Below are 26,406 nucleotides of genomic sequence, written 5' to 3'. Positions count from 1 at the left end.
CAGGGACAGTGTCAAAAACCTGAGTTTAATCACTGTTTGTGTGTGCGTGTGTGTGTGTTTGTTTATGACCATGTGCAGGGTAAACTGTGGAGTCTGCACAGGCCCTCTGTGCATTGCCATAATGGCATGTAGACCTCACCAATTAGCAGTTTCCAGCTGCTTTTATCTGTTATCGTGGCGAAAACGGCTATGTCTCCTGACAAAATGTGTCTGTATAGAGAAGATTTCTGCTCATTATGCAGTGTGATCTCTAAAATTGGAGCGTGCAAAGCACCAGTATACTGATGAAACATTAAAAGTAAAGGACACAGTAGTTTTCTGACTTTAATCTCAGCTATGGTGTGACTAAAACACATGATTTCTGGGGGGGTGTTATGTAAAGATTGCTAAAATTTGATTAGATGGTTAGATGGCGTGCATCTGCACACAACAATTTTTCCATTAGGACATCTCAAGTAACATATTTTTGCATGATTGGCAGTACAAATTCAAAAAGTGGCTCGCTGGGCCGGTCACTGTCTGGGCAGTCCTCATTATCATACAGCTCCTTCCCCAGATAAGATCTTATTCCACTGTGGGATTTTCCTCCAACTTTCCCTTTTTGAGTTCCGGCTGGCGACGGTATATCTTCCCCCTGATCCATTGCGAGCTGGAGAAGTTGATTCAGTGCAGACTAAGGGCTACGGTCAAGATGGTGAAGTTGGAGACTCACGTGAGAAGCAACTGGTTGTAATCACGAGTTATTTGTCACAAAGTATTTGGCAGATAAAATAATTTGCAGAAAGGAAACGTATAAATGGCGTGATTTAGTTGTTCAGATTGTATGTGTGTCTCCTATCGCAGCATGTGCCACACCTATGTGTCCACATACCCAATTTACAGGCCTGACATCCTCTAATAGAATCTGAATCTGTGGGAAATCCTGCGATCATTTATTAAAGTCAATTCCTGTAAACTGTGATGATGTAAAACCCCCATAGTTGCAGGGCTGAGTAGTGTATGTGCTTTAGCCTGGGGGACCTGTGTGAAGACTCCACGTCTTGCAAATTCTCAGGGGAAAGAGCCAGGTACTGTAGCTGTCTCGCTCTGTCTCAAGCCCTGTCTGTGCAGCTTCAGTTCTGATTACAGCCCGTATACCTCGTATGTGCTGACAGCTCTCTAAGCAAGCTGAAAGCGCTCTGTCCTCCTTGTGTAAGTAAGCAGGTGGGAGAGGACTTGTCCGGTGCGGGTTGGTGTGTGCGTCAAGGCTCTGCCCTGTGTAAAATGCATTTCTTTTTAAAAGTTGCGAGCAGCTCAGGTCATTTGTGACATTGGATTTAAGTACACGCAGACTGTCAGCTGCATTCATCAGACTGCTGCAATTGCGTTTTAGGGGAAATCATTCGGCGCAGCTGATCCCTGAAGGAAAACCATCCCGCCCTAGAGATGAGGCTGTATTTCTGCCTTTAGGGCACTGAAGCAGGACAGGTGCAGGCTGATGCACGAGACTTTAAACTCTGATAGCCCAGCCATTAAAAAGGCATTAAAAAGCAGATGTGATCCCATGACACTTGCCACTTACCGAAAGATGAAAGTGTTAAAAAAACAAAACAAGGATCAAAATGCCACCAAAAAACGAGCATTTATAAGCAACATCTAAACAAGCAAACCCAAAATTCGTTAAAAGTGGTGGCAATTTGGATAAATTTGAACGCAAGTGCCTCAGTTTTAGAAAACATGCAGGATTGAAATGGCAGAACCATTTTTTGGTAAATGGCTTGACAAAAACAAACAAGGTTTAATCTCACCGTTGTTCAGAGGTATTAAAAATAACGAAATAAAATGTGAAATCATTTAAAAAGCATCAGCTCTTCGATAATAACTGAATTTAATGCATAATCCTTAAAAAGCCACAGACGCAGTGTTTTGTCGGTTTTGCTCCTGGATCTTCAAAACTAATGCTGGTCCAGGTTCACCTTCCCAAGTGAGCAATCACATTATTGTGATGTCATAGTTTTGCAAGGTGGAAAGGCATCACACCTAACCCTAACCCCCTGACTATAACTCCCTCCAGCTTTTCTCTCTACCCTCGTGCCTTGGCGGACGCTCCTCATCGACGTGTTCATTAAAACATTTTTTTTTTTTTGGTCATGGCTAAATCCACGCCTTGCTCCTGCAGCTTTGTAATTGCACATTCTTCTGAGGATCAAAGTGTGAAATAGCCTCCCCTTCGCTCCCTCTCCTCCGCCGCCGCCGCCTCCTCGCCGAGTTTAGCTTCACTAATCGGCCCAGTGCTTCAGCGCTCTCGAGTGGTGTCGTATTTGCTCACCAGAGTGAAGGTGGAGAAGGCGGGGGGAGGAGGTATCTCTTTAAATGATGGGGGGACTTAATGGTGTAATTTGCGGGGAATTTACTCTTCTAACTGTCACGGTAATTCCCCTCTGCCGTTGACTGACTGACTCCCGATTCCTTTTGTTATTTATTTCTTGGGAAAAGTGAGTGGAATTACCAGGGATTGACAATGAGGGACTTCAGAAGAACTTCTCTTTATTGCCCTCTTTCCTCCCTAAAGATTACTTTCCCTGTGAAGTGTCATCCGTTCATCCCTTTTCATCACTGGGTAGAGAGGAAAAAGCTTCTCGGGGCCTCCCGCGTGTGCCAGGTGTGCTTAAGCTTCGCTGACTGCGATGTTCATTAACACATGGACGTTCCCGCGCACTAATCCAGTGATTTGAATGAGTTCTTTTCCCTTAAAAACCACGCTCGCGCCTCTGATTTCACTAAGGTGTGTGCCGATGTTATGTCGTCACAAAAGCACCAATGACCGCCCTTCCCATCCTTTGCTGTGGCTGGCCTGTGCACAACCACACACACACACAGCAGTAGAAGAATGCCGTCAGTTTTTCAGGTTCAACCGGTTTTTCTGGCGTGGCATTCTCGGTCCATACTGACGTCTTTTCTTTTTTTGTTTTGTTTTTTTGTAGTAATAATTTTTTAAAAAAATGATCAGATTCGTGCTTTGTATGGCGCGGTATACTTTGAGGAGTCGTCAGTTAACAGCTTGTAACCCAAGCTCACTGCGTGTTTTAACGTGTCGTGTGTATTTGCCTCTTATCTGAAAGCAATCTGTGTGGGAAACCTGCGCTCACAGCCACGGACATCTCTCATGTCTGCTTGTTCTTTGTTGTGCGACTTTCCTGTCGGCTTGTAGTCACATTCCATTCATGTGCAGGTGTTCCTGAAAGCACCATCTGAACTTCTTTTCAGATGACTCCATGTTCACGTGTTCGCCGTGTCTCTGTAGTACAGTGGCACAAACGCCTGCATTCAGCTTTGTGTGCAGCCTCTGCTCCACAGCAGACCCTTACATATTGTGTAACACGTGGCACGACCATCTTTGAGAACATGTAGCTAAATAGGGAAAGTTCAGGCACTATTTAGGATCCAGTTCACTGTGTGCCAAACCACCAACTCGGGACAGTCCTAAGTAAAGGCTGTGCAGCTTTTTATTTCAATCTTAGCATGTAGACCTCTGCCGGAGGTTTTTTCCTGTTAAATTGTTTTTTTTTTGTTTTTTTTCCTTTCCCAATGTCACCAAGTGCTTCCTCAACAATCAATCCTTTGATTTTTGCAGTTTCCTCGTTATTATTGTAGGGTCTCTACCTTATAATATAAAGACTTTTAAGGCAACTGTTGTTATGATTTCGTGCCATATAAGTAAAATTGAGTTGAACTTTTAAAAACGACATAATGATAAAGATTTTGAAAAACTGTGCTTGTCGTAGTTATTTTCTGCGCTTATCTCTCAGAAGTGACACTTACTTTAATGACACTTCTGAGTGGAGAAAGGTTCTGGCGTTATTGCTGTGATTGATATCCCAGGCTCTCCCTGTCATTTGTTTAAGAGAATAGTCTTGGCCCACTGTGAAAGGAAGACGCTCTGTTTTGTTTTTGTTTTTTTTTCTTTTCCCCCTGCGCTCCGTAATTCACATTCGAGTGCAGCCGAGCAAGAAGGAGCTCATTCACAACAGGGCACGGTGATACAGCGGAAGCCGCTCACTGGGTCTCAGCCAAACTCATTCCAGCCTCCGAGGCTTCTCGCTTATAGTCGATATAGTCGATGCAGTCTTGTGTTGTTTAGGACAGATTGCTTATTGGTATGGGCGCTTCCTAATAAGCCATTTCCTACTCCGTGCATTGTTAGGAACGATAAGGCTCGTCAAAGACTTCTACAAATTTCTTCTAATATAAATTGTGCAAAACAAACTCCAAATATGAGCTAAATTTAACCCATCAACAAGGATGGAATTGTATAGTTTTTTAAATGTGTCCAATTTACCATCTTCCTACAGGAAAAAACAAAACAAAAACTTGGTCCAAAGCAGAGCAAGACCACAGCAGGCTGTGTGCGTGTCTGCAGGGTCGCAAAAAGGGGAAGGTGTCATTGTTCGTGTACTTCTCCATTGATTATGTTGTGTAAACAGCAGATTGCAGATTGTGGCTTTGTCAAAAGTCCCTGTTGTTTGTTGATGAGCTGCGTGTAGTTTCCTGTCTGAGGGTGTGTTCAATCTAACTTGCTCATCGGGATTGCAAAACTGGCCCGGAATGTGCCCACTGCTCCCCACGGAGCAGCAAAACTGGAAAAATGTCTCGCTCTCATCGGGCTCTCACATACTTCTGCACAAACTGTACCGATAACACGGTGACACGTATGTACAATCATATACTTACCCAACAAACAGGAAAACCTACTGTGGAGTCCAGATTTTTGGCTACTATGTTACATTAGTTGCTAAAAACATAGCACTTATAGTAAGTTGGCCAAAACGGAGCTACAACTAACATTTTTAAAGCTAGAACTTTCAACTGAATAAAGCATGAACGCATGTTTTATGAAGACAGACTGAAGGTAGTAGAGCCACGAGGGCTACATAAAGTTTAAAGGCTTGTTACAGTTTTGTAGCATAATGCAAACATTCTTACTTACAGGTATCTTGTTCTGACTTAGCTGTGGAACTTTTTCACATGCTGCCTAAAAATACATATGCACCTGACTGATGCTATGTAGGTCAGTCTGATGCTGCCAAAGCAGCCCTGAACTGTTGAGACATCGCCTCGGCACTGTGGACAGGTTCACTGTTAGCAGAGCGCCGTGTTCTTTGCAAAGAAACAGCAACAGATCATGCTAGAAAAATCCAAAGCAGAGGGATGAACACCATGTGAGCTTTATTTCCTAATGGAAGTAAAGAATTGTATGAATTTTGGTGCGATCTACATGTTTTGAGTGGAAAAGTAGACTAATCTATTGAAAGCTAATATACCAACTCTCTAAGTGTTAATAGACTTCAGCATCACACCACTATTATTAAAATATTTATGAGTTTTGACCTCCTGAGCCGCAGCTGCGGTTCCGGGGGTAGAGCCAGTTGTCCTGAAGGTCAGTGGTTCGATCTTCAGCTCTCCAAGTCAGCATGTCGAAGTGTCCTCGGGGAAGATACTGAACCGAGTTTCCCCCTGTACATCCATGGAAGTATGTGTGCGTGTTAATGTTTGGTTAAAAGTGCTCAGTCACAGATGTAGACAGGAATGGTGATGCTGTTTCCCAGTTTGGTCACTGAAAAGTTGTTTTGAACTTGAGGTCTCTTATCTCGAACATGGCGAACTCAAGAGGCCAGATCAAAACGATAGGCTCTTTGTTGTGTTACTCAGGCCATTCAGAAACAGTTGCTGTCAGGGACGGCGTTACCGTTTAAGTATGTACTGGTTTGAAACATAGTTCAGATGGGTGGTACACATCAAAACAACTTTCACTCGAACGTCAGGGCCCATCGTTGTTAGTCGCTGCTGCTGATAGTCACCTGTCATGGTTTTAAATGTTGTAGTTGATTGGAGTGTTTCTCCATCACTTTGGCGGGGAATGTTTGTTATGACTCTTCTGTAATACCGTAAATGCCAGTTTCTCATGCTTCTCACAGGCTACATAAATGGCAAATATGCTGTGGTAGTGGTAAAGCTGTTGCACAACAGCGACTATTAATTGCCTTTTAGGGTTTCCTGGCATCAGCCAGTGTAATTTGTTTGGATTTAAGACTTTGATCAGTTTTGTTGCTAATAATTAAAGTATGAGCAACGAAAAGTAAGAACTGGATTGTGAGCTAATTGGTTCTTTGTCGATGTCTGATTGGATCGGTGTTGTGTGCTTTTGGCTTAACTATGAAAGACGAAGGTGATGGATTGCAGTATGGGCTCTGTCCTAAATCTATCCATCCATCCATCATTCCTCTTCTGCTTATCCAGTTCAGGATTGGGTTGCCATTGGGTGTTAGATGTAGATCAGTGAGGGGAGTTTGATGCTGATATCTTGATTGTCTAGTTCTAATGTTTTCCAACTTGTGTCTTTTGTTTCCAGCGTGGAGAGACTGCCATGCAGACCCACCACTTGGAGTATATGGAGGGAGGCATCCTGGACATGGATGACCTGCTGAGCGATCTAGTGGAAGACAGAGACAAGGTGAGAAAGAAGCAGACAGACTCGAACTCAAACCCTGACACTCCAGCAAAAAGATTTCTTAGTTATGTTTTTGCATTGTGTTTATCTGTCTGCTGTTTTGTGCTATCCTTTTCATCCGCTCTTCGTGACATGTGATTGACAGCAGTTTCTCACAGTTGGACAGCAAAGCATGACAAAATGAGCCTTGGCACTAATATTAAGCTGTTTCTTGATTGTTCTTACCTGCCAGGAGAGACAGTCTATTACAGCAGAGAATCTGTCATTCTGAGCGCCTTGCGGAGGATTTGTTTGGACTCCCTGCTAAAGTCTCCAGCCCGGCAGGATGACAGAATGCTCAATAAACAAAGTATTAGCGAATCCACTGGTTATGAGAGTCTAAACCAGCTAAAGAAGACGTGACAAAATGAGTTTTCTGCTCTGGAGTGGATTGCGTCGTAGTTTACGTCTGCGTGGTGTGAAAGCGAACTTAATTTCTCCTCTTCCCTGTGGTTCTTTAGCACGCTAAACATTATAGGAGTCATCTTCATTTGTACTGAAAGGGCACCATTTCAGATTTAAAGAAATCAGCCTCATGCAGAGGGAAGTTCGCCCGAACAGAGCGCTGGTTGGCAGTTGTTCTGCATTCACACACATGCACAAAAAAAGACACACGGTGGCCCAATTTCCAGCAAAGAGAAAATTTTATTCCCCCTGCTAATTTCCCATAATGCATTCCTAAATTGTGCTAATAAACCACCCAAAATCCATATTCATAAGCCCTTGGTCCAGATGCATGATGAATTACCAACACTTAGTCAGCAAAAAAGGCCAAATGAAATGGAATTGGAATATTCAGCCGACCTTTTACAGTGCAATAAGAGTTGGTGTTTTAAGCTGCGTGTGTGTGTGTGTGTGTGTGTGTGTGTGTGTGTGTGTGTGTGTGTGTGTTGCACGTTTGGCACGTTTGGCAAAGTACTCTTTGTGAAAAAGGGGGACGGAGCTAAATAAGAGATGTGTAAACTCAGTGAGAACCTTTAGTGGAGGGAGAAATATTTTTTAGCAATCAGAGAACAAAAACTTCATTTTCCAGGCAGATGGAATTCTAATCATAAGATCGGCGCATACGGTGAGTCATAGATTTTAATGACTCATTTTCCAACCCCGAGCCTGCCTTTTGTCAGCGTCGTCAAAGCGGCGATGAAGTGTCATAATTGAAATCTGGCGTTTGATCAAACTCTCCCAACAACACGTTAACCCCGACATCGGCGCTCTCGTTTTCCGAGCGTGCTGAGCAAATGCTTCACTCCAACCTGCACCGTGCAGGAACTGTCCTATTTACCTTTGTTACTTTACGCTCCCAGCTTTCAACCAATTCTCTAAACGCCCTTCCTCCTCTCATCTCACTTCTCATTTCATCCTTTTGTTTTTTCTGGGGTTTTTTGCTGCTGATGAAAAGATAGCAACCGGAATAGGACGAGCGTGCGTGATCTTCACAACGTGCCAGTCATCCGACTTATCTCCGGGCTCCCAAGCAGCGTCGGCTCTCACAGATTAATGAGCCGTGCCTGGCATTCTTGATTAGTCTGACTTCCTTTTGTTTGTCTACATTTTTATTACCTCGCTGCAGCCGGCAGATTCTATCTTTAGTGCTTTATTATTATTTTTTTGTTCTGTTATTGTGGCCGGTGCTGTTTCACCATCAATCATACATGAGTGGACCCATTGTGAGGGCCCTCCACTGCACAGCATGGGCCCTGTGTTAGCTGCGGATGCTAATGAGAGATAATGGTTTGCTATTTGTACGCCTAGTGGTTAGCTTAGCTGCGAGTCTAGACCTCTTTATCTGTTTGAGCGCCCCTGACTATTATTCATCCACACTTTCACACACATCTTCGACGTCCCCACCGCCTGGGCCGAACCACAGGCGAACACGTAACGTAGCATGTTAGCATTTATGGGAGGAGTGCCGCCGGTGGTTGATGAGGGCAGAGACGAGGGGTTGGCTGTGATTTGATTACACTCCTGCCCCCCTGCATCTGCGACATGCCCGCGCACACATACATACAAGCATGAGAACACTCTGTGTTCATTAGCCCCCCGACTCGAGATACCGGCCACCAGCCTCCTCATGAATATTAATACCAATCTGATGAATGTGGGGGAGGCCACGGGGTGTTTGCTTAGGTGTGACCACCTATACACAGTACACACTCGCCGAGACAAAAGACCACAGTATAAAGAGGTCACGGTTCAGTCAATTATACTCTCCTCTTCTTTGACCTTTTACTGTGGCGGTGTAAAATGAAGGGGGGGATCTGCGCCATTCAGTTCTCAGATGACAGCTGGAAGCGTGGTGGGTGGGGTTAGTCACTGACCTGTCTAATGCCCCTCTGTTTTGTTAATGTTAAGGAGAAGTGGGCAGACACAAGTCATATCTGGTCAAGCTGTTTTGGCAAAATCACTGTTTAGAAACTAGTTTGTCCCCCTTTTAACGCATAACAGTCGATTTTTGAGTGTTTTTCAGTCATGTAGCTAAACACACACGGAGTGAGCTTGCATGTGATGCACTGAAATATACAGCGTTGGTTAATGCTACATTTAAAAGTACATTTGTTCTGTCCTCACTAAGCGTTGTCCTCGTGAACGTAGACTCAGCTATACAGACAGCTAAACACTCTCCTAATCAAAATCCAGGGAACAGGCCAATGTGTTGAGTTGGATGATTTAATAAGGAAAAAAGTGTGAAACTGTTGACAAAACCAGAAATAAACCAATAAAAATGTTGCCTCAATATACAGTATAACAAACACATATTCAAAAATATGAGCACAATATTTATCTGCTTAGTGAGTGCCCGAATAAAACATCAAATGAAATCACACTCATGATCAAAACGTTAAAGAAACCACATGACATATGAGCTAGCTTAACCTCACTAGCTTAGGTTATACATGCATTCAAATTAAATTCTAACTACAAACTATATCACGCCTTCACAACAAATAATAATGCACACAAGTTGTCTCAGTGATAACAAACAATATTACTCACAGATGATGCCGTTTATCAGCTTGTGAAGGCATGGATGGCAACAGATTAATGGAGGTGAAACTGCCTCTGGCTCGATCTTACAGAGTAAAAAAAATACACAAAAACAACCACTAGAGGGCAAACTGCTGCAGAACAGAAAATACCTAATGCCAGCATACTCCCCACCTGACATCCCCAGGATGTCAAACTGCACATCACTTGACAGAGTTTCTCTGCAACAGGAGTATAACTTCAGACACCGGCCTTAAGTAAAGTTTTGGAACACTGTCTCTGAAAACTTTCACCTCGACCTTCCTGACCTTCCCATCGTCACTTGGAAAAGTCCTTGTGATCAGTCCTGTGGGCCAGTCATGTCTCTTCAGTGAATTGTCTTTCATTAGAACAACGTCTCCGTCCATGAGATTAGGTCTCTCCGTTCTCCATTTCTTTCGACCTTGTAGACTACTGAGGTACTCCCTTTTCCACCTCTCCCAGAATGTGTTGGCCAAGCTTTGAACCTGATGCCACTGACGTCTGAAGATATTACTATCATCAAAGTTACCAGGAGGAACAGGAAGTACAGCAATCTTCTGAGTTAGCAGCATAGCAGGAGTGAGGATGAGAGGTTCGTCTGGATCTGTGGACACTGAAGTAAGTGGTCTGGAATTGACAATTGCAGTTACCTCTGCCATAAATGTTGTCAGGACCTCATGTGTGAGCTGAAAAGACCCAAGCTTGAGGAACATTGCGTCAAGGATCCGACGTGTGACACCGATCATCCTCTCCCAGCTTCCCCCCATGTGTGAAGAGTGGGGAGGGTTAAACAGCCATACACAGCCCTGATCAGACAGGTAGTTGGACACTTCCTTGTTGTTACAGCCTTTGGAAGTGATCCCAAGCTCTCGACAGGCTCCAACAAAATTAGTACCACAGTCTGACCTTAGCTGTTTGACAGGCCCTCTAACTGCAAAGAAGCGTCTTAGAGCGTTAATGAAGCTGGATGAATCCATTGATTCGATGACCTCGATGTGTATGGCACGCACGCTCATACATGTGAAGATGATTGCCCAACGCTTACTGTTGGCTAGCCCTCCACGTGTCCTCCTTGAGGTGACACACCATGGTCCGAACACATCCAATCCAACAAAGGTGAACGGAGGATCTGTACTCAAGCGATCAGCAGGCAGGTCTGCCATTATCTGCTCCTCCTCTCTCCCACGCAATCTTCGACATGTCACACAGTTGTAGACCAAACTGCTGACAGACCGTCTTCCTCCAACAATCCAGAAACCAGCACTCCTCAAAGCACCTTCCGTCAAGTGTCGTCCTTGATGGCAGACTTGTTCATGGCAGTGTCTGATAAGCAAGGAGGTAACATGATGTTTACCAGGCATGATAACTGGCTGACCCTCTTCTGCTGTGAGCTGTGACTTTTTCAGTCGTCCTCCGACGCGGAGAAGACCTTCAGAATCAATGAAAGGACAAAGCTTGCTGAGAGAGCACTGTTTAGGGACCTGACCTCCCTTTTGTAAGCAGTGTATTTCTTCTGAATAGACCTGCCTTTGGACAGCAAGAAGAATTCTGATCCTTGCATGATGCAGCTGGTCTGGACTGAAAAGCAGCTTGCAGTTGTGCCAACCGTGGCAAGGACCTTCTTTTGCTGCCCTTGTAAAGGAGTAAGCAATGTGGCAGAGCCTGGCAATAGCTCTGGTGAGTGACCTCCAACTTGAAAATCGCTCAAAGCGTTTACTGCCCAGCTGAAATGACAAATTTGTGGCACAAGTCACTACTTCTGGACGTAGTTCCACATCTGTTGCGGGTTCAACTAGGCTGAAAGCTTCCTGTTTTAAGTGACAATGTTGCTTGTCTACAAGAAAGGCTGGTCCAGACAACCAGGAGGAAGCTGCAAGCTGGTTAGCTGGAATCGCTCTAGTTGCCTGGTCAGCTGGGTTGACATCAGAAGGAACATAGTTCCATTGGCTTTTGTTGGTTGAACGTCTGATCCTTTGTACCCTGTTATGAACATAGACGTAGAACCGTCTAGAGTCATTAAATATATACCCAAGCACTACTTTACTGTCTGAGAAAAGCTTGATGTCGTCTACCTGAATGTCCAACTCTGCAGACATAACCTCTGCCAGTTCCACTGCAAGAACGGCTGCACAGAGCTCAAGCCTTGGGATGGTGATGTCAGGCTTAGGTGCCAACTTTGTTTTCCCAAACAGGAATCCAACTTCGCTATGTCCTGCAGCATCTGTGACTCTCAGATAAGCAACAGCAGCAATAGCTTTGGTAGATGCATCACAAAAGATACAGATCTCCTTGCTCTGAGCTGTGGAGAGTGGGACCATTGTGTAGGCCCTTGGGATCTTCAACTCTCTTAGGTCTTGAAGAGATGTGCACCACCTCTGCCACTGTTCAAGCTTTTCTCGGGGCAGTGGTGCATCCCAGTCACAAGTCTCAGTGGTGAGTTCTCTCAAAATGAGGCGGCCCTGAACACTGAAGGGAGCAGCGGACCCCAACGGGTCAAATAAGCTGTTGATAGTAGACAACACACCCCGACGAGTAAAGGGTTTTTCAGCGCAGTCCACACGGAAAGTTAGAGTATCTGTAGCAAGATCCCAACCAAGACCCAGGCTGCGCTGCATGGGAGGGGAGTCCTGACCCACGTCCAGGTCTTGCAGGTTGCTAGCTAGATCTTCAGCTGGAAATGCCCTCATGACCTCAACACTGTTAGACACAATCTTGTGTAGCCTGAGGTTGGATTGCGCTAGCATGTCTTGTGCACCTTTCAGCACTTTGATGGCATCTTCTGCACTGAGGAAAGATTTCAGGCCATCATCAACATAGAAATGTCTGTGCACAAAGCTCCGCACTTCGGGTCCATAGTCCTCTTCACCCTCCATAGCCGTCCTCTTCAGGCCATAAATGGCCACAGCTGGCGAGGGACAGTTACCAAACACATGAACCCTCATGCGGTACTCCAGCACTTTGTCATCAAGTTGGTGGTTACGAAACCACAAGAATCGGAGGTGGTCCCGATGATCCTCCCTCACTAGGAAACTGTGGAACATCTGTTGAATGTCTGTCATCACAGCCACTGGGTCCATTCTGAAACGCATGAGAACCCCAATTAGGGTGTTGTTGAGGTCCGGGCCTTGTAAGAGCACATCATTCAATGAGATGCCTTTTGAACTGTGCGCTTGAATCAAAGACGATCCTTATTTTTCCCGGTTTCTGGGGGTGATAGACACCAAAGGAAGGTAAATACCAATACTCTTTGTCAGGCTCTGGTGGAGGAGCTGGCTCAGCGTGTCCATTTTTGAAAATATCCTCCATGAAATCTATGAAATGATGTTTCATCTCCGGTTTCCTATTCAAGGTACGGCGAAGTGACATCAGTCGGCTGAGGGCTTGCTCTCGATTATTTGGTAAACGTGGTCTTGGACTACGAAATGGCAGGGGAGCCACCCAGCTGTTGGAATCATCTTTCTTGAACTCCTTGTTCATGATCTGGAGGAAGATTTCATCTTCGATGGAGGGTGGCAGCTTATCATCCTCTTTTGAATGGCTGAAGACCAGCTCACCTAAGCTTGGCCGACTGGAAGTCAGTGTGTCAGGGGATATTAGCTGTTCCTCTATGAACTTTTCTTTGCAGATGATCCTGTTCTCACAAGGCTTGAAGTAGCTTGGTCGTCCATTCTCAAGGACATTGGTCTTGAATGTGTTGACAGTCGGCCGGTGAGCCCCACCGAGACAGACGTCACCGACTATTACCCAACCCAGGTCCACTTGTTGGGCATAAGGTTCGTTGTGACGGCCGTTACGCTGACTGCGCACTTTGTGAACTCTGATGATGTCCCTCCCAAGTAACAAAAGTATCTCAGCTGACGCATCAAGAGGAGGGATCCTGTCAGCAATACACCTGAGATGCTTGTGGCTTTGGGCGGCTTCTGGAGTAGGGATTTCGTCCCTATTATTGGGAATCAGGTTGCACTCAATAAGAGTCGACAATGATAAGTGCAACTGTCCATCAGCTGACTCCACCATAAATCCAGAGGCCCTTCTTCCAGCAGTCTCGGTGATTCCTGAGCATGTTTTGAGGGTATAGGGGGAAGCCTCACCCTGGATGTCAAACATGTCAAAGAATGCTGATCTGGCTAGCGACACATTGCTTTGGTCATCCAGCATCACGTATGTCCTCACCTTTTGGTCTGGGCGACCCTTGGGATACACACTGACCAGACAGATTTTGGAACATGATTTACCTTTAAGACCCTGACCACACACGGCTGTGCATGAAGAGGCTGCTATGTCAGTGACACACTCGGTAGGCTCCCCACCATGCTCTGCAGAAGGTGGTCTGGAACTTGGAGCCCAAGGTGCCGGTCCAGGATGGAGTGCTGCAATGTGCCGGTCGCTGTCACACTCAGAGCAGTGGGTGTCAGCTTTACACTCTTTAGCTTGGTGAGTTGCTGAAGCACAACATTTAAAACATATGGAGTGCTCCACCAGGAAGCGTCTTCGCTCTGCAAGTGGTCTTTCTCGAAAGCCTCTGCATTTCCTGAGGGAGTGAGGTTTCTTGTGGAGAGGACACTCTCTGTCTAGATCAACGGTGAGTCCTTTGGAGGACTGAGAGGTGGGGGGGTTTCCTACCTCAGTTTTACTTACGGATAAAGGAGGTTTGGATTTCCATTGTTTGGAGAAGGATCCGTCACCTTTGAACACAGCTGAACTGAAGTTAGCAAAAGCAAAGCTAGGATCATTTCTCATCTCTGCATGGTTATACACGAAGTCCACAAAAAATGAGAAAGGGGGATATGGAACTTGGTGCTCCCTCTTATAGCGAGACCCCTGAGTTATCCACTGTTCTTGGACATTGTGGGGCAGTTTCTCCGCTATAGGGTTTATTCCCCTTGCAGTGTCTAGGAAGCTGAGCCCTGGCAAATATCCCTCTTGCTTAGCAGCTTCGATCTCTAGGAGCAGGTCTCCGAGTTCTTGAAGCTTCTGGTGATCTCTATTTGAAAGCTTTGGGAAGTGGTTCAATCTATCGAAGAGAGAAGCTTCAATGGCCTCTGGAGAGCCATAACACTTGTCCAGCCTTCGCCAAAGCATGTTCAAACCCATGAATGGATTGTTGACATAAACTGCCCTTATCCTCTTGGCGTGGTGTAGCGACTCCCCACCAAGCCACTTAATGAGCAGGTCCAGTTCTTCACTAGGTTTGAGGCTAAGTCCCTCCACAGCGTTAACAAAGCTAGATTTCCATGACAGATAACTAGCAGGCTGGTTATCAAACACTTTTAGTCCAGCTGTGACAAGGTCTCGACGCGCCAGATATACAGCTAACTCAGATACACCTTGAGCCTCCAGTGGTGAGCGGGGTGGAAGTTGGTTTGTTGAGTCTGTGCAGCGATGTGTGTGCATGGAGGGGACATCTCTATCTGTGTTAAAAGGCAGAGGGTCAGGGCGATTCTTTCTCTGGTTGCCTGGGTGCAGGCCTTCAGCCGAGCAAGCAGAAGGATACGGCTGTTGTGTGTCACGACTGACGCAATGAACTTTGATATCTGGGAGGTGTCTGTGTTGTGGTACAGAAGCAGCAGCCTGTGTTTCTTTCGCATTTTGAGCTAAAGCATAACTCTGCCCTGAAGAGAAATGTGCTTGGATGAACTCACCAGTTCGCTGTAATGACTGCTTCGTTGCTTGAGCATGACTGGCTTTACTCCCAAGGTCACAGTTGTCTAAATCCGCAGCAGCCTCAAACACTTGAGCCTCTGCTGAGGCAGCCTCAGCTTCACACTCTTCTTTTAGTGCATTCAATGTAGCCTCTATGCGTGCTTTCTCCACTTGCATGTCTATTTGACGTTTTGCATAGGCTGCTCGTGTGTGTGCAGCTTCCGCCTTTGCACGAGCTTTAGCAGCAGCGGCACTAGCTGAAGATTTATTTGAACTTTGCTTGGAAAATGCAGCTGAGGCAGCACACTCTGACCTAACCTCCAGGCTCTGAATATCGGCGTCAATAGGGTTTGAGCTGGACATCGTTTAATACAGGCAGGTGAATGGGTCTTCAAATCCCGTAAAAAGATACAGAAGAAGCGAACGTAGCCTCTTTGATGTTTTTCTTCTACTTAGTGGTTACTGGTGGCGAAGAAATAGGCTGCCGAGATTCCTTCAAAGCTTGATGTGATGATTCATCTTTTCACTGTTCTGTCCTCACTAAGCGTTGTCCTCGTGAACGTAGACTCAGCTATACAGACAGCTAAACACTCTCCTAATCAAAATCCAGGGAACAGGCCAATGTGTTGAGTTGGATGATTTAATAAGGAAAAAAGTGTGAAACTGTTGACAAAACCAGAAATAAACCAATAAAAATGTTGCCTCAATATACAGTATAACAAACACATATTCAAAAATATGAGCACAATATTTATCTGCTTAGTGAGTGCCCGAATAAAACATCAAATGAAATCACACTCATGATCAAAACGTTAAAGAAACCACATGACATATGAGCTAGCTTAACCTCACTAGCTTAGGTTATACATGCATTCAAATTAAATTCTAACTACAAACTATATCACGCCTTCACAACAAATAATAATGCACACAAGTTGTCTCAGTGATAACAAACAATATTACTCACAGATGATGCCGTTTATCAGCTTGTGAAGGCATGGATGGCAACAGATTAATGGAGGTGAAACTGCCTCTGGCTCGATCTTACAGAGTAAAAAAAAATACACAAAAACAACCACTAGAGGGCAAACTGCTGCAGAACAGAAAATACCTAATGCCAGCATAACATTAGTTCCATTAAAGATTAATGTTATCACAGCTTTGTCTACTGAGATAAAGAACTTCTCAGTAGCATTATTACAACCAACCCATTTGCAGTTAGCTGATAGTGTGCAAGTCATTAACCTCTGACTTTATGGACTTTACCGTAGCAACTTCCTATTGGTACCATTTCCTCATCGTTAATGCTACAGTGGTTGGAGACTATCACACAAAAGAAATTGTGTGTTGCCTTTTGATATGGTTGCTTCACAGACAGGACCAGGTCTGGGACCAGTCAGCTGCAGTTTTCAAACCGACCTCAGTGCATCGAAACTGCGATAAAATGGCAGTAAGATGTAGGTAGTGTATGAGATTGTGATTGAATGGGGACATGTTGGCAATTAAATGCAATCTCTTTGTGATAATATGGCCATAAACTGTGATAAATCAGCAGAAAATCCACATAAGTTGCTGTCTTCATACACAGAAAGTTACTTTAACTATTTACATTCAAAGTCCAGTCAGAACTTCATAGATCTGAAACTGAAATTTAGAAATTCCTCCACAAATACCGACACGGTTGCTGCAAGATGACGATTCAAATGCTGATAACACGGATACTTGGCAACTTGTCTTTAGGAGTATAACCAGAATACAACCAGCTGGCAACCAGTTGATCCGAGTCCCCTGGTGCAAAGAAACGAGTTGCTCTCATCGGTGCAGACTGACTCAGATTGATTGAAACGTGTTGCGTGCTACATTGTAACACTAGAAATATTTCAGCATTCATAATCATGTGTACATGCTGTACTATGATTTTTCATGTGCCGACTGTGTTAAAAGCATATTTTTTTTTATGTGTTATTTGGTGTTTTTAAACTCTTTAACAATCTGATTTTCAGAAGCTTTTTTGCGTGTCAAATGGGCAAATACAGAAAATCAAAACCCATAAAGGATAAGATACCAAAAGCTTTCATACCACACGACAAAAAAAGGGTTCACTGAATAGTTTGATTAGTATGAGAATGATTTTAATCACATACTGTAGCTTTGACAGTCACCAGATCTCAACCCTTTAATTTGTCACCCTCTGATGGTGAACTATACCGTGCTGTGCAGCAGTGTTGGGCACTAAAAATGGGAATCAGAATGCTTCAGTCAGATAACTGTGCATGCAGCTTAATCAGACACTATCAGTCCTAAAATATAGGTCTGAGAAGCAATAACATGTATAATATAAGCTTCCCACATAAACTAAAGTCAATGAGTCTGTGCTACCTTATTAGTTTTTTGCAACAGTTTATTATCCTCGAGCTATTGAAACCAACAATTCCTCTGTGCATGAAAAACCAGTTCTCTTTGCCTTGACTTTCGAAGTTTGGCTCCATATTGTCCCTCTATCCTTTCAAAAAGACTTATTTGTAGACATAATGCTTGACGGTACTACACATTTGCCCATTCATTGCTCCTGGAACTGTCTTTTTTCCCCTATTCAGTCCTTTGAGGTCCTGCATTAGTTGTGACCATTAGCCCTATATGTCTCTGTGCTGCACAGGAGCTGTCAGGCAGGCTGTCCACTGCCAGCATGCTATTAGAGTGCAAGCTGTATACAAGCTCTCATGTGTATACATGCCATTATGTGTTCATTGGTGAGATTTGTTTTATTTATTTTTTGCTGCTATGATTAGAAAGCCATCTCCAATCATTCGTCTCCTTCACCCTCAAGCAGCTCAGATATGAATGTTCGACATGTATGAGCATTCTTTCTTGTCACACCGATCTCCCACAGAGTGGGAATTAAACTCAGGGAGCATAACATTTTCTCATAAGTGGACTGTCACTCCTCATTCCATGTACACACACCGACACGTTAATCCCCACATGCCTCGCTTTTGAGGGAAAAACACATTGAGAAAAAAAAAAAAACTCTTCTTCTTCTATTTCATGCTAGCAAATAAAAAAAACTAATTTCATGGGAAATTTAATAAAAGGAAAAAAAGAAAAAGAGAAAAAAAAAACTGGAACGATTTCCTTCATCTCTCTTTAATTAGCCCATTTTAATTACTGCGCCTACAAGGCATCAGTGAACCTTCAGTACCTCTCTCTGGTTGCCTGAATGTAAATGTAAGGGTGCACATCCCAGCTGATCTCGCACTGAGATGTCAACTGCTTGATTACGGCACCGTTTCCCATCATCCATCTCTTCTGCTTGCATGTCATCATGGAGGATCCAGAGCTAGAAAAATTACTCAGTCACATGGAAATGTGTTATGATAGTTAAAGTATGTCTGTGGTGATGAGCGATGTGCTTTAAAGACAAAATGACATGTTTGAATAATGAGCTTATTTAACTTTGGACCACGCAAGGAAAGATTTATGTGTTATTTTGGAAGTTGAACAGATGTGCACTGAAGTCCGCCAGTTATGGTTGCATCTTGCTATGATGAAAGTCTGATTATTATTTCTTTCTACCAAAAGTGTACTGAGCAATGTTTTTATAGCTGAATCTTTTTGTTTTCTCTACTACTCAATTAATTTGTTTGGCATTTAATATGCAAACCAGCATGTGTTTAAAGCAGTATGTATTCCTTTTGAGTGCTGAAGATCCTTATTCGGGTGTCTCTTACAGACATACGCCTAACTTTGTCCTACTGCTTGTCATTGCAAATATCTAATCAGTGCTTTATTAAGGCATGTAGAAATGGTCAAAATGACCCGCTGAGATTCAAACAGAGCACCAGAATGGGGAAGAAAGGTGATTTAAGTGACTTTGAACGCAGCATGGTTGTTTGTGCCAGACAGTGAGTGGCACTTCTTTAGGTCAAAATGCGTTGTTCATGTCAGAGGAGAGTACTTTACGTTTATAGGGAAGACACAGTAGCTCAGAAACCACTCGTTACAGCTAATGTGTTGCAGAAGAGCATCTGCAAACATAAAGCATGTTGAACCTTGAAGCACATGGACTACAGCAGCAGAAGGCCACACTGAGTGGCACTCCTGTCAGCTAAGAACTGGAAACTGCGGCTATAGTTTGGTGGAGTAAATGTGAAAGCATGCATCGATCCTGTAGATGGATCCCATGATATCATTAGTGACCGAAATCTCAGAAGAGTTATCCCAACCACGGAGAATTGGGGCCGTTCTGAAGGCAGAAGGTTATTAGCAAAGTGTATCTGGCATGAATACAGCTGGTGGTCCTCGTTCTAATACTTGAGCTGGGCGTATTTATCAGCTCTCCACCTGCTGCAGGTACCTGTTTAAAACAGTCCTTCAGAATACCGTCATGAAATGTGTTTAACACGATTGACCTCAAAGACACAAAAAGAACCGACAAGCAAATGCTCCAAGATCCTAGATAGTTCTTTTTTTTTTTTTTTCTAAGGCCTGCAGTATGCAAATTAAAGTCAATAAAGCATGAGCGTAAAGGCTAAATGAGGACATAGAGCTGTGACCTTTGAACTTTAAAACTCAAAACTCGCAATGAAATTAAATAATACCGCTGCAAATTTGATTTGCAGGAGACCTCTCCTTGTAAATGATGTCGGGAGATTTGCCTGAAGTCATTTATTACATGTCAGATGTCAGCCCCTCTGACAGGCGACAATGAGGCTTTACTTAAAACGTGCTAACGCGCCGGAGAAAAAGTTTTAGTGAATAGGACGTGATTGCGAGGTGCAGACGTACTGATTAGCCTTTGACGCTCTGTGACATCTCGCTCCCTCACCTCCATTCCCCTCATTCACCGCCACGGCGAGGCGCGTTTGATTGGCATCTGAATAGTCACATAACTCTGCGCACTGTGTGAATGGCCGGTGATGAACAGGAGCATGAGGTTCAAGTGCACTGATTAGAAAATGTCACATACGTGCCTGCCTAATCATAATCTATACCCCCTCCACTCTCTAATCATGATCCACACATTCTTACCTGTGAAGATGGAGTGTGTTCAACACCATGCCTGCCTCACGCATTTGAATATTAATTAAAAGTCATGCATGTGTAGTTGGAGTTCTGTCGTAGCCATTGTGCTCCTTGTGTTGTCTGCTTAATTGATTTTGCCTATTTTTCCAAAAAAAGAACTTTCATTTCTTAGGGTTTCCATCATGGATGGAGCCTGGGGACTCCAAATATGTTGAGCATTTTAAATTTGATTGTCTTAAACTAAATTGCATACTGGGGGGGAACTAATCATGCATTCTTTCTAAATATTATCTATCCATTTCCTGGGAATAATCACCCCAATTCATTACTTCAAAGTCACATAATGAACTCTGTCAGAGATGCCCCTTGGATATGATGACTTCTAACTCAATTTTGACTTTAACTTGTGAGTTTAGACTTGAGGATTGAGTTCAGAGCTGCAACCTTTATGCATTACCAGAGAATGTGTGCAGGAGTTAGACTGTCATTCGATTAGATGGTTTCACCCTGCTGATGATGTTTGGTGGCAATAGCAATGTTTTTTTTTCATTTGAGACGAATCTCAGGATCAGACATTTGATGCGTGTGCTAGAGTCCTGCCTTAGCCACCCACTGAAACACAGATTAGTGTGAGTACATGTGGCATTAAATTATCAAGCCCAAAGTTACAGTTATGTAAGAGGCTACTTTAAGAATGTTAACTAATCTTTTTAACCGATTTAACACAATAATGAGTTCTCAGAAATGCTGAAATGTTGGCCTGTATTCAGAAGGTACCAGTGCAGAACTCACTCTGCAACGATGCTACTGTTCTCAAGGAAAGGGGTGTTACTTGATGACTGTGTTAAGCTTTAAGTCTTTTATCTGAATTGTACCTGATATTTAAGTAAGAAGATCCTTTTGCTGCTCCTTTGCCACCACAGCATGTTCGATTTGGCAGTTTTACCCCTGATGCCTTCCTTGATACAAACCCAAAGTGGATTTGCTCCTCTGGCTTGAATTGAACCAGTAAATGTGTTAACTACTATACTATGTGTGCATATGTCTAATACTTAAAGAAATCTAAGAAATTAAGATGTTTTTCTTTGTCAGTATTTTTTTGAGCATTTGACCAAAAGGCCTGGACTGCTAACAACTTTTCCCCACCTTTGTTGCATTCAGTTACTCAGTAATTACACTTTAAACAGGCAGGATGAGATGCTTTTTCACTATAAGCTTTGTGAAAATAGGATTTCCTGCAGAGCTAATGAGTTCCATGGAGGGAAGATGCTTTTTTTTTTTTTGCTTTTTTTTTTTTTGTTTGTTTTTTTATTTCGTTTTTTTTAACTTTATCGACTATATACTTATTATGCATTCTTGTGAACTTCAGTGATGAATTTATTTATTCGATATTCTGTAAACATACAAAATATTGAATGACATTAGATTATCTCTGCGACAGACTGTTGCCTGCAGATCAGATCAGACATTAGCCGAGTTGCCCGACGGGATTCGGTCACTTGAGCTGATTTGATCATATCTCATCAGCCGCGACCTTGATTCAACCCTCCCATGTGAGCGCCACAACAGCTCTTCATCTGACTATATTCAATTAACAATAACCCCCCCCCCCCCCCCCCCCCACACACACACACACACAGAAAGACACACACACTTTTTTACCAAAGTTGGTTTGATTGCAATTAACCACGAGGGAACTCAATGAAGGCTTAAAGAGAAATAATTCTCGCTGTGCCTGTCTGCTTTTCATTTAACTGCATGCAAGTTGCACTTTGGAATTTTAATTTCTTTAGATGATCCATAGCTCTACCTTTCGACTTTGAATAATGGCACCTCTCCAAAGTGATTTGTCAGTTCACTGAAGCGAAGCGAGTGGGATTCGGCTCGGATAAGGCCCATTTCTGCTTCTTTGCATAAGTTTGCGCGACCTATCAAGAATACGCTCGGTCATCAGGAGCGTCAGATCTTTTCGTCTTTGGCTCTCCTCCCGGTCTTAATCATAAGGATCTACGTTGCCCTCTTAAGTCACCATCACACCACCCATTAGTTTCTAATGGAGCGAGGCGATCCGACTGTAATCTGACTATCCCGTACCTCCCGTACCAGGAGGCGCCTGAGGGAGCGGACTGCTTGTTGGACTTCTTTTTTTTTCTTTCTTTTTTTTTTTGTCCCTAATGACACATGCATGTAATCATTATGATTGAGGAGGTGATCTGTGCCATGATCATGTCTTTCAAATGATGTGTGTAATCCAGACCTGATATTTAAATTTCAGCTGGTACAAAATAAACAGACATGTTCAAATTCAGTCGCAGTGATGTTGTTGTGAATCTGCAGCTTGCGCCGTGTTTGCTGTCAGTTATTGGCTTCACCACTTAGCGATGATTTTGGCACAGCAGCCTGCAGAGCAGCTACTCATATCCAGCTAATGATCTATTATAGATCAACTTGTTTACAGCAAATCTGCTCTCTGACCTTACCAGCCTCTCGCCATCTGTTTTCCTAGATGGCACCGCCCCAGAGCAGTGTATATTATGTGTGTATGCTGTTTGAGGGTGTGTGGAAAACGCGCCGAGTGTTTTTCCCCTAGCTCTCCGGACGTGCGTTCGTATGTCTGAGGTTGAATGTGTGTGTGTGTGTGTGTGTGTGTGTGTCTACTTCTGAAGCAACTAGAGGATAAATGCTTGCAAATACTCAAATCCAGCTCATTTAGGTTAAATATTTAATGATTCATGCTTCAATTACACAGCTAAAACCACATCTGCGTCCACTGTAATGCACACAAAATCACACTTTCCTGCACGAAACACACACTCTTATTGTTATCATTCATTTTTCCTGCCTCTCAACCTCATCACCTCACTGATTGGCCTAATGAATGGAGCTCTGCGGGCTGTAATGTGCCTGAATGGGCCACTCCAATTATTAGCCCGCCTACGTCTGAGACGGGAAGGACATATGGAATGAAGGCGAGATCGTTTTATGAAGATTTTTGCATGCAGAATGAATCTGCTGTTATGAAAACAAAATGCCTTATAGAACTTTCAGTGCAAACAAAGTACTTAAAGTGCAGTTTGTTTCTGTTGTTGCTGTTGATCTCACTGACATCATCCAGAGCCAAGGGCAGGAAAAAACTACCTGATGTCTGAGCTTTTGGTTCATATAGGTTATTTGTATGAATTCCAACCTTACATTTGAAACTTTGACCATGTTTGACATAAGCATCCAGCATCGATGCATGACAGAAACTAAGGAAAAGCTTAATCATTCCTCTTTAAGTAAAAATAGCTCACAAAAAAGCCATAATACAGCTTATGTTTGTTGTTAATGTCCTCACGCAAATAATAATCTTTCAGGAAACGCAGATGTGAAAAAATACAGCTACATTTATTATAAAAGCACCTTATCTAGGAGAAAAGAAACAAGCACAGGTTACAGTAGTTGTGGTCATCCACTTCTGAAGTATATCTTTCCACAGAGAGTCTTTTTATCTGCTCGTCTGTGTCTGCTCTCACTTCCAGATAAGCGAGCACAGTAAGTTTCTGTACTATCTCTCAAATTTGATAATGAGCACTGAGAATGTCCTTGAGGCCCGCAGATACAAAATAGAGGAAGATGACAAATAGAGGAACCAGTGTCAGGTCACTGTGCTTGAGAATCTCTCCACTAATATTACCTTTTCAATGGATATAAATGCCCCTTAATCAGAAGGATAAGAGTCAGGAAACATAATCTTATTACCCAGGAGAAGAGTGTGGTTTAGTTGCTGTGGATAAGAACAGGTTTGAGTTATTTGAAGTCAATATGTTTACAGGCGTGCAAAATAAACGGGGGTGTCATGGGGGGTACTTAGTTTTCACAGGATTATACAAAGTGCTGTGGAAAAGCTTAAGTACACCCTATGATTCAGTAGCTTGTAGAACCACCTTTAACTTTTTAATTGTTTTCAGTCTCTCATAAGCTTGTGGAGACATTTTTGGGCAGCTCTAGTACACAACGTCGCTTTACTGTTGCTTATACTGAGGTTTGCAGGCATTTATTTGGACATGGACTGGTCCATTGCAGCACCTTGAGTAGTATCATTGTCCTGTTGCACGAGCTAATTTTGTACATGCGTTTAGCTGGAGGTGGCAAAAGAACAGACTTTCATGACCATGTCTACCAAAACAACCTGAAGGAAAATGTCCAGCCGTCTCTTCGTGACCTCAAGCTGAAGCACACTCTGATTCTGCAGCAGGACGATGATCCAAAACACACTAGCAAGTCCACCTCTGAATTGCCCTGTCAAAGTCCTGATTGGGATGCTGTGACATGACCTTAAAAAGTTGGTTCATCTTTAAAAACCCTCCAAAGTGGCCACTGTACTTACACCACTGTAGCCCTCGGGCTTTTTGCAGTTTCTCCAAGTGTTGCATACTCTGACCTTTCAGTTAATTTTTTGGGACACACTCTGTGTCCCTGTGCTAACACACAACTTAATGCTCCAGACCTTTAAAAGGCCCAAACTACTGGTTTTATCGAGGCGCTCACACCAATGATTAGCCACTCATGGCTGCTACTTGCCGTCTTAATTCCGGTTTTAACAATAAGGGTGTACTTAGTTTTCCACAGTACTGCACAGAGACCTGTAAAAAACATGACTGCAGCAGTTGAAATGGTTCGACATTTGTTTTTATAAATTGCTTTCAAACTATTTCTTTTTTTCATTGGCGTTCTGTCTGCGGGAACAAAGAATTCTGGCATTAACAGGCATCAATAGGCAGAGAAGCGGGCTTCAGCCTCTACAAAGATAGTTTTGTGTTAATGTTTGGCTGACAACACCGTTATCAGCTGTGTGAAGTGGATTTCAGGATTTTTCTCTTCACTCAGGATAACAATGTCGGATGGTGGTAAAATCATTAAAGCCTGAGTCTTACAGGTAAAATCTACCAGATTCAAATTTGGCAACTGTGGTTTGTATACAAGCCTTGAAAGCTGTGACTGAACACAGAAAAATCTGATTACTTTTTGCTGCCCAAAACATCCAATTTGTTTATAATACAAATGTGGGAGTACATGCATATCATAAAGTATTGCTTAAACAAAGTCCTATGTTCCTATGGTATGAAAAAGAAGAACTGATTAAAGATGATGTAAGATTTAAATGGATAATCGAGTCATTGTTTCAGCAGTCTGTTTTGCACGGACAGTTAATTAGCAGCTCATAGACGGCGCGTTAATAGGAGAGAGAGAAGTGCTGGTTTAAACACATCATGATGTCTTTTTTTGCAGTCTGTCTTGGCCGTGTAGCACGAGCCTCCTTACAGCTATATGTGGTTTGATGGGGGCTGTCAGCTGGTGTGTTGCACTTGGGATGTAATGCAGCACAAATCTCACTTTTCCTCTCCAGGCTTTGATGTTGAGTCAATAACTATCTAATAAGACCTGATGGTAGGAACACGTATGCTGATGGGTGTATAGGAACAAAACTGCAGGTGAGGCTTTCTCCCCCCCTCCTACCACCTTCAGGCTGTGAGCAATGTTGGCTCTCCATGGAAACGAGAAGTGCAAAGTGTCATTAATGTGTAGTTCATTATCTGTATAAGCAAGCTCTGTGGTGAAACAGCCCCTCAACAATCCAGGGGGCAGCGACACTTTTAGGCAAATGGAAACCAAAACGAGATCCGTTTTTAATGACGTGTGTTTACAAAGCAAAGAGTGCGGATTTTCCTTTAAATCATCCCGAGAGTTTCCAAAGCTGTGCTTGCACAAGGAGGAGGGCGACGGGCAGAAAGAAAGAGGTGACGTATTGGAGGAAAGCTCAGTGTCGAGGGAGGGCAGATGGAAACGGGGGGAGGAGCAGAGAGCCACAGGTGAGAGGGCGCCAGCCTCACAGCTCAGAGTTAATCACTCCTTCTATTTCTCTGTCAGATCCCGAGAGGAAGGAGGGAGGGCGGATGGAGCAGCTGGCCTTGCGATGGCCACGGGGAGAAGAAAGCTGATTATTAGACTCTGGCTCTGACTTTTGGGGAAGAAAGCTGGATGTGTGATTTTTCTTCCTGCGTTTGTGTGGGAATGTGTGTTTATGAACATTTATGAGGACGGGGGGAGGTTATGAGTTTGTGTGTGTGTGTGTTTTTGTGTCAGTGTGTCGTGTCCACACATGTGAAACAGCACCAGTGTAACCACCGCTGATGTGTTTCATGCTGCGGGAATGATGAACGAGCCGG

At 43.6% G+C, this 26,406-nt stretch overlaps 1 protein-coding gene across 4 annotated transcripts in view; it reads left to right on the top strand.

The window, feature by feature from the left end:
* pard3ba (par-3 family cell polarity regulator beta a) overlaps window positions 1-26,406 on the top strand; it is a 207,335-nt gene that overhangs the window by 2,684 nt on the left and 178,245 nt on the right. For all 4 annotated transcript variants that reach the window (XR_013971013.1, XR_013971014.1, XM_080877580.1 and 1 more), the window contains exon 2: window positions 6,389-6,490. Coding sequence is in view for 2 of the 4 variants with exons in the window: in XM_080877580.1 (XP_080733706.1) it covers window positions 6,389-6,490 (102 nt within the window). In the remaining 2 variants the exon portion in view is untranslated. The remainder of the gene's footprint in view (window positions 1-6,388; window positions 6,491-26,406) is intronic.

This window comes from Rhamphochromis sp. 'chilingali' (genome assembly GCF_963969265.1).
Source record: "Rhamphochromis sp. 'chilingali' genome assembly, chromosome: 3".
Classification (NCBI taxonomy): Eukaryota; Metazoa; Chordata; class Actinopteri; order Cichliformes; family Cichlidae; genus Rhamphochromis; species Rhamphochromis sp. 'chilingali'.
This window is presented reverse-complemented; position numbering and strand designations above follow the sequence as displayed.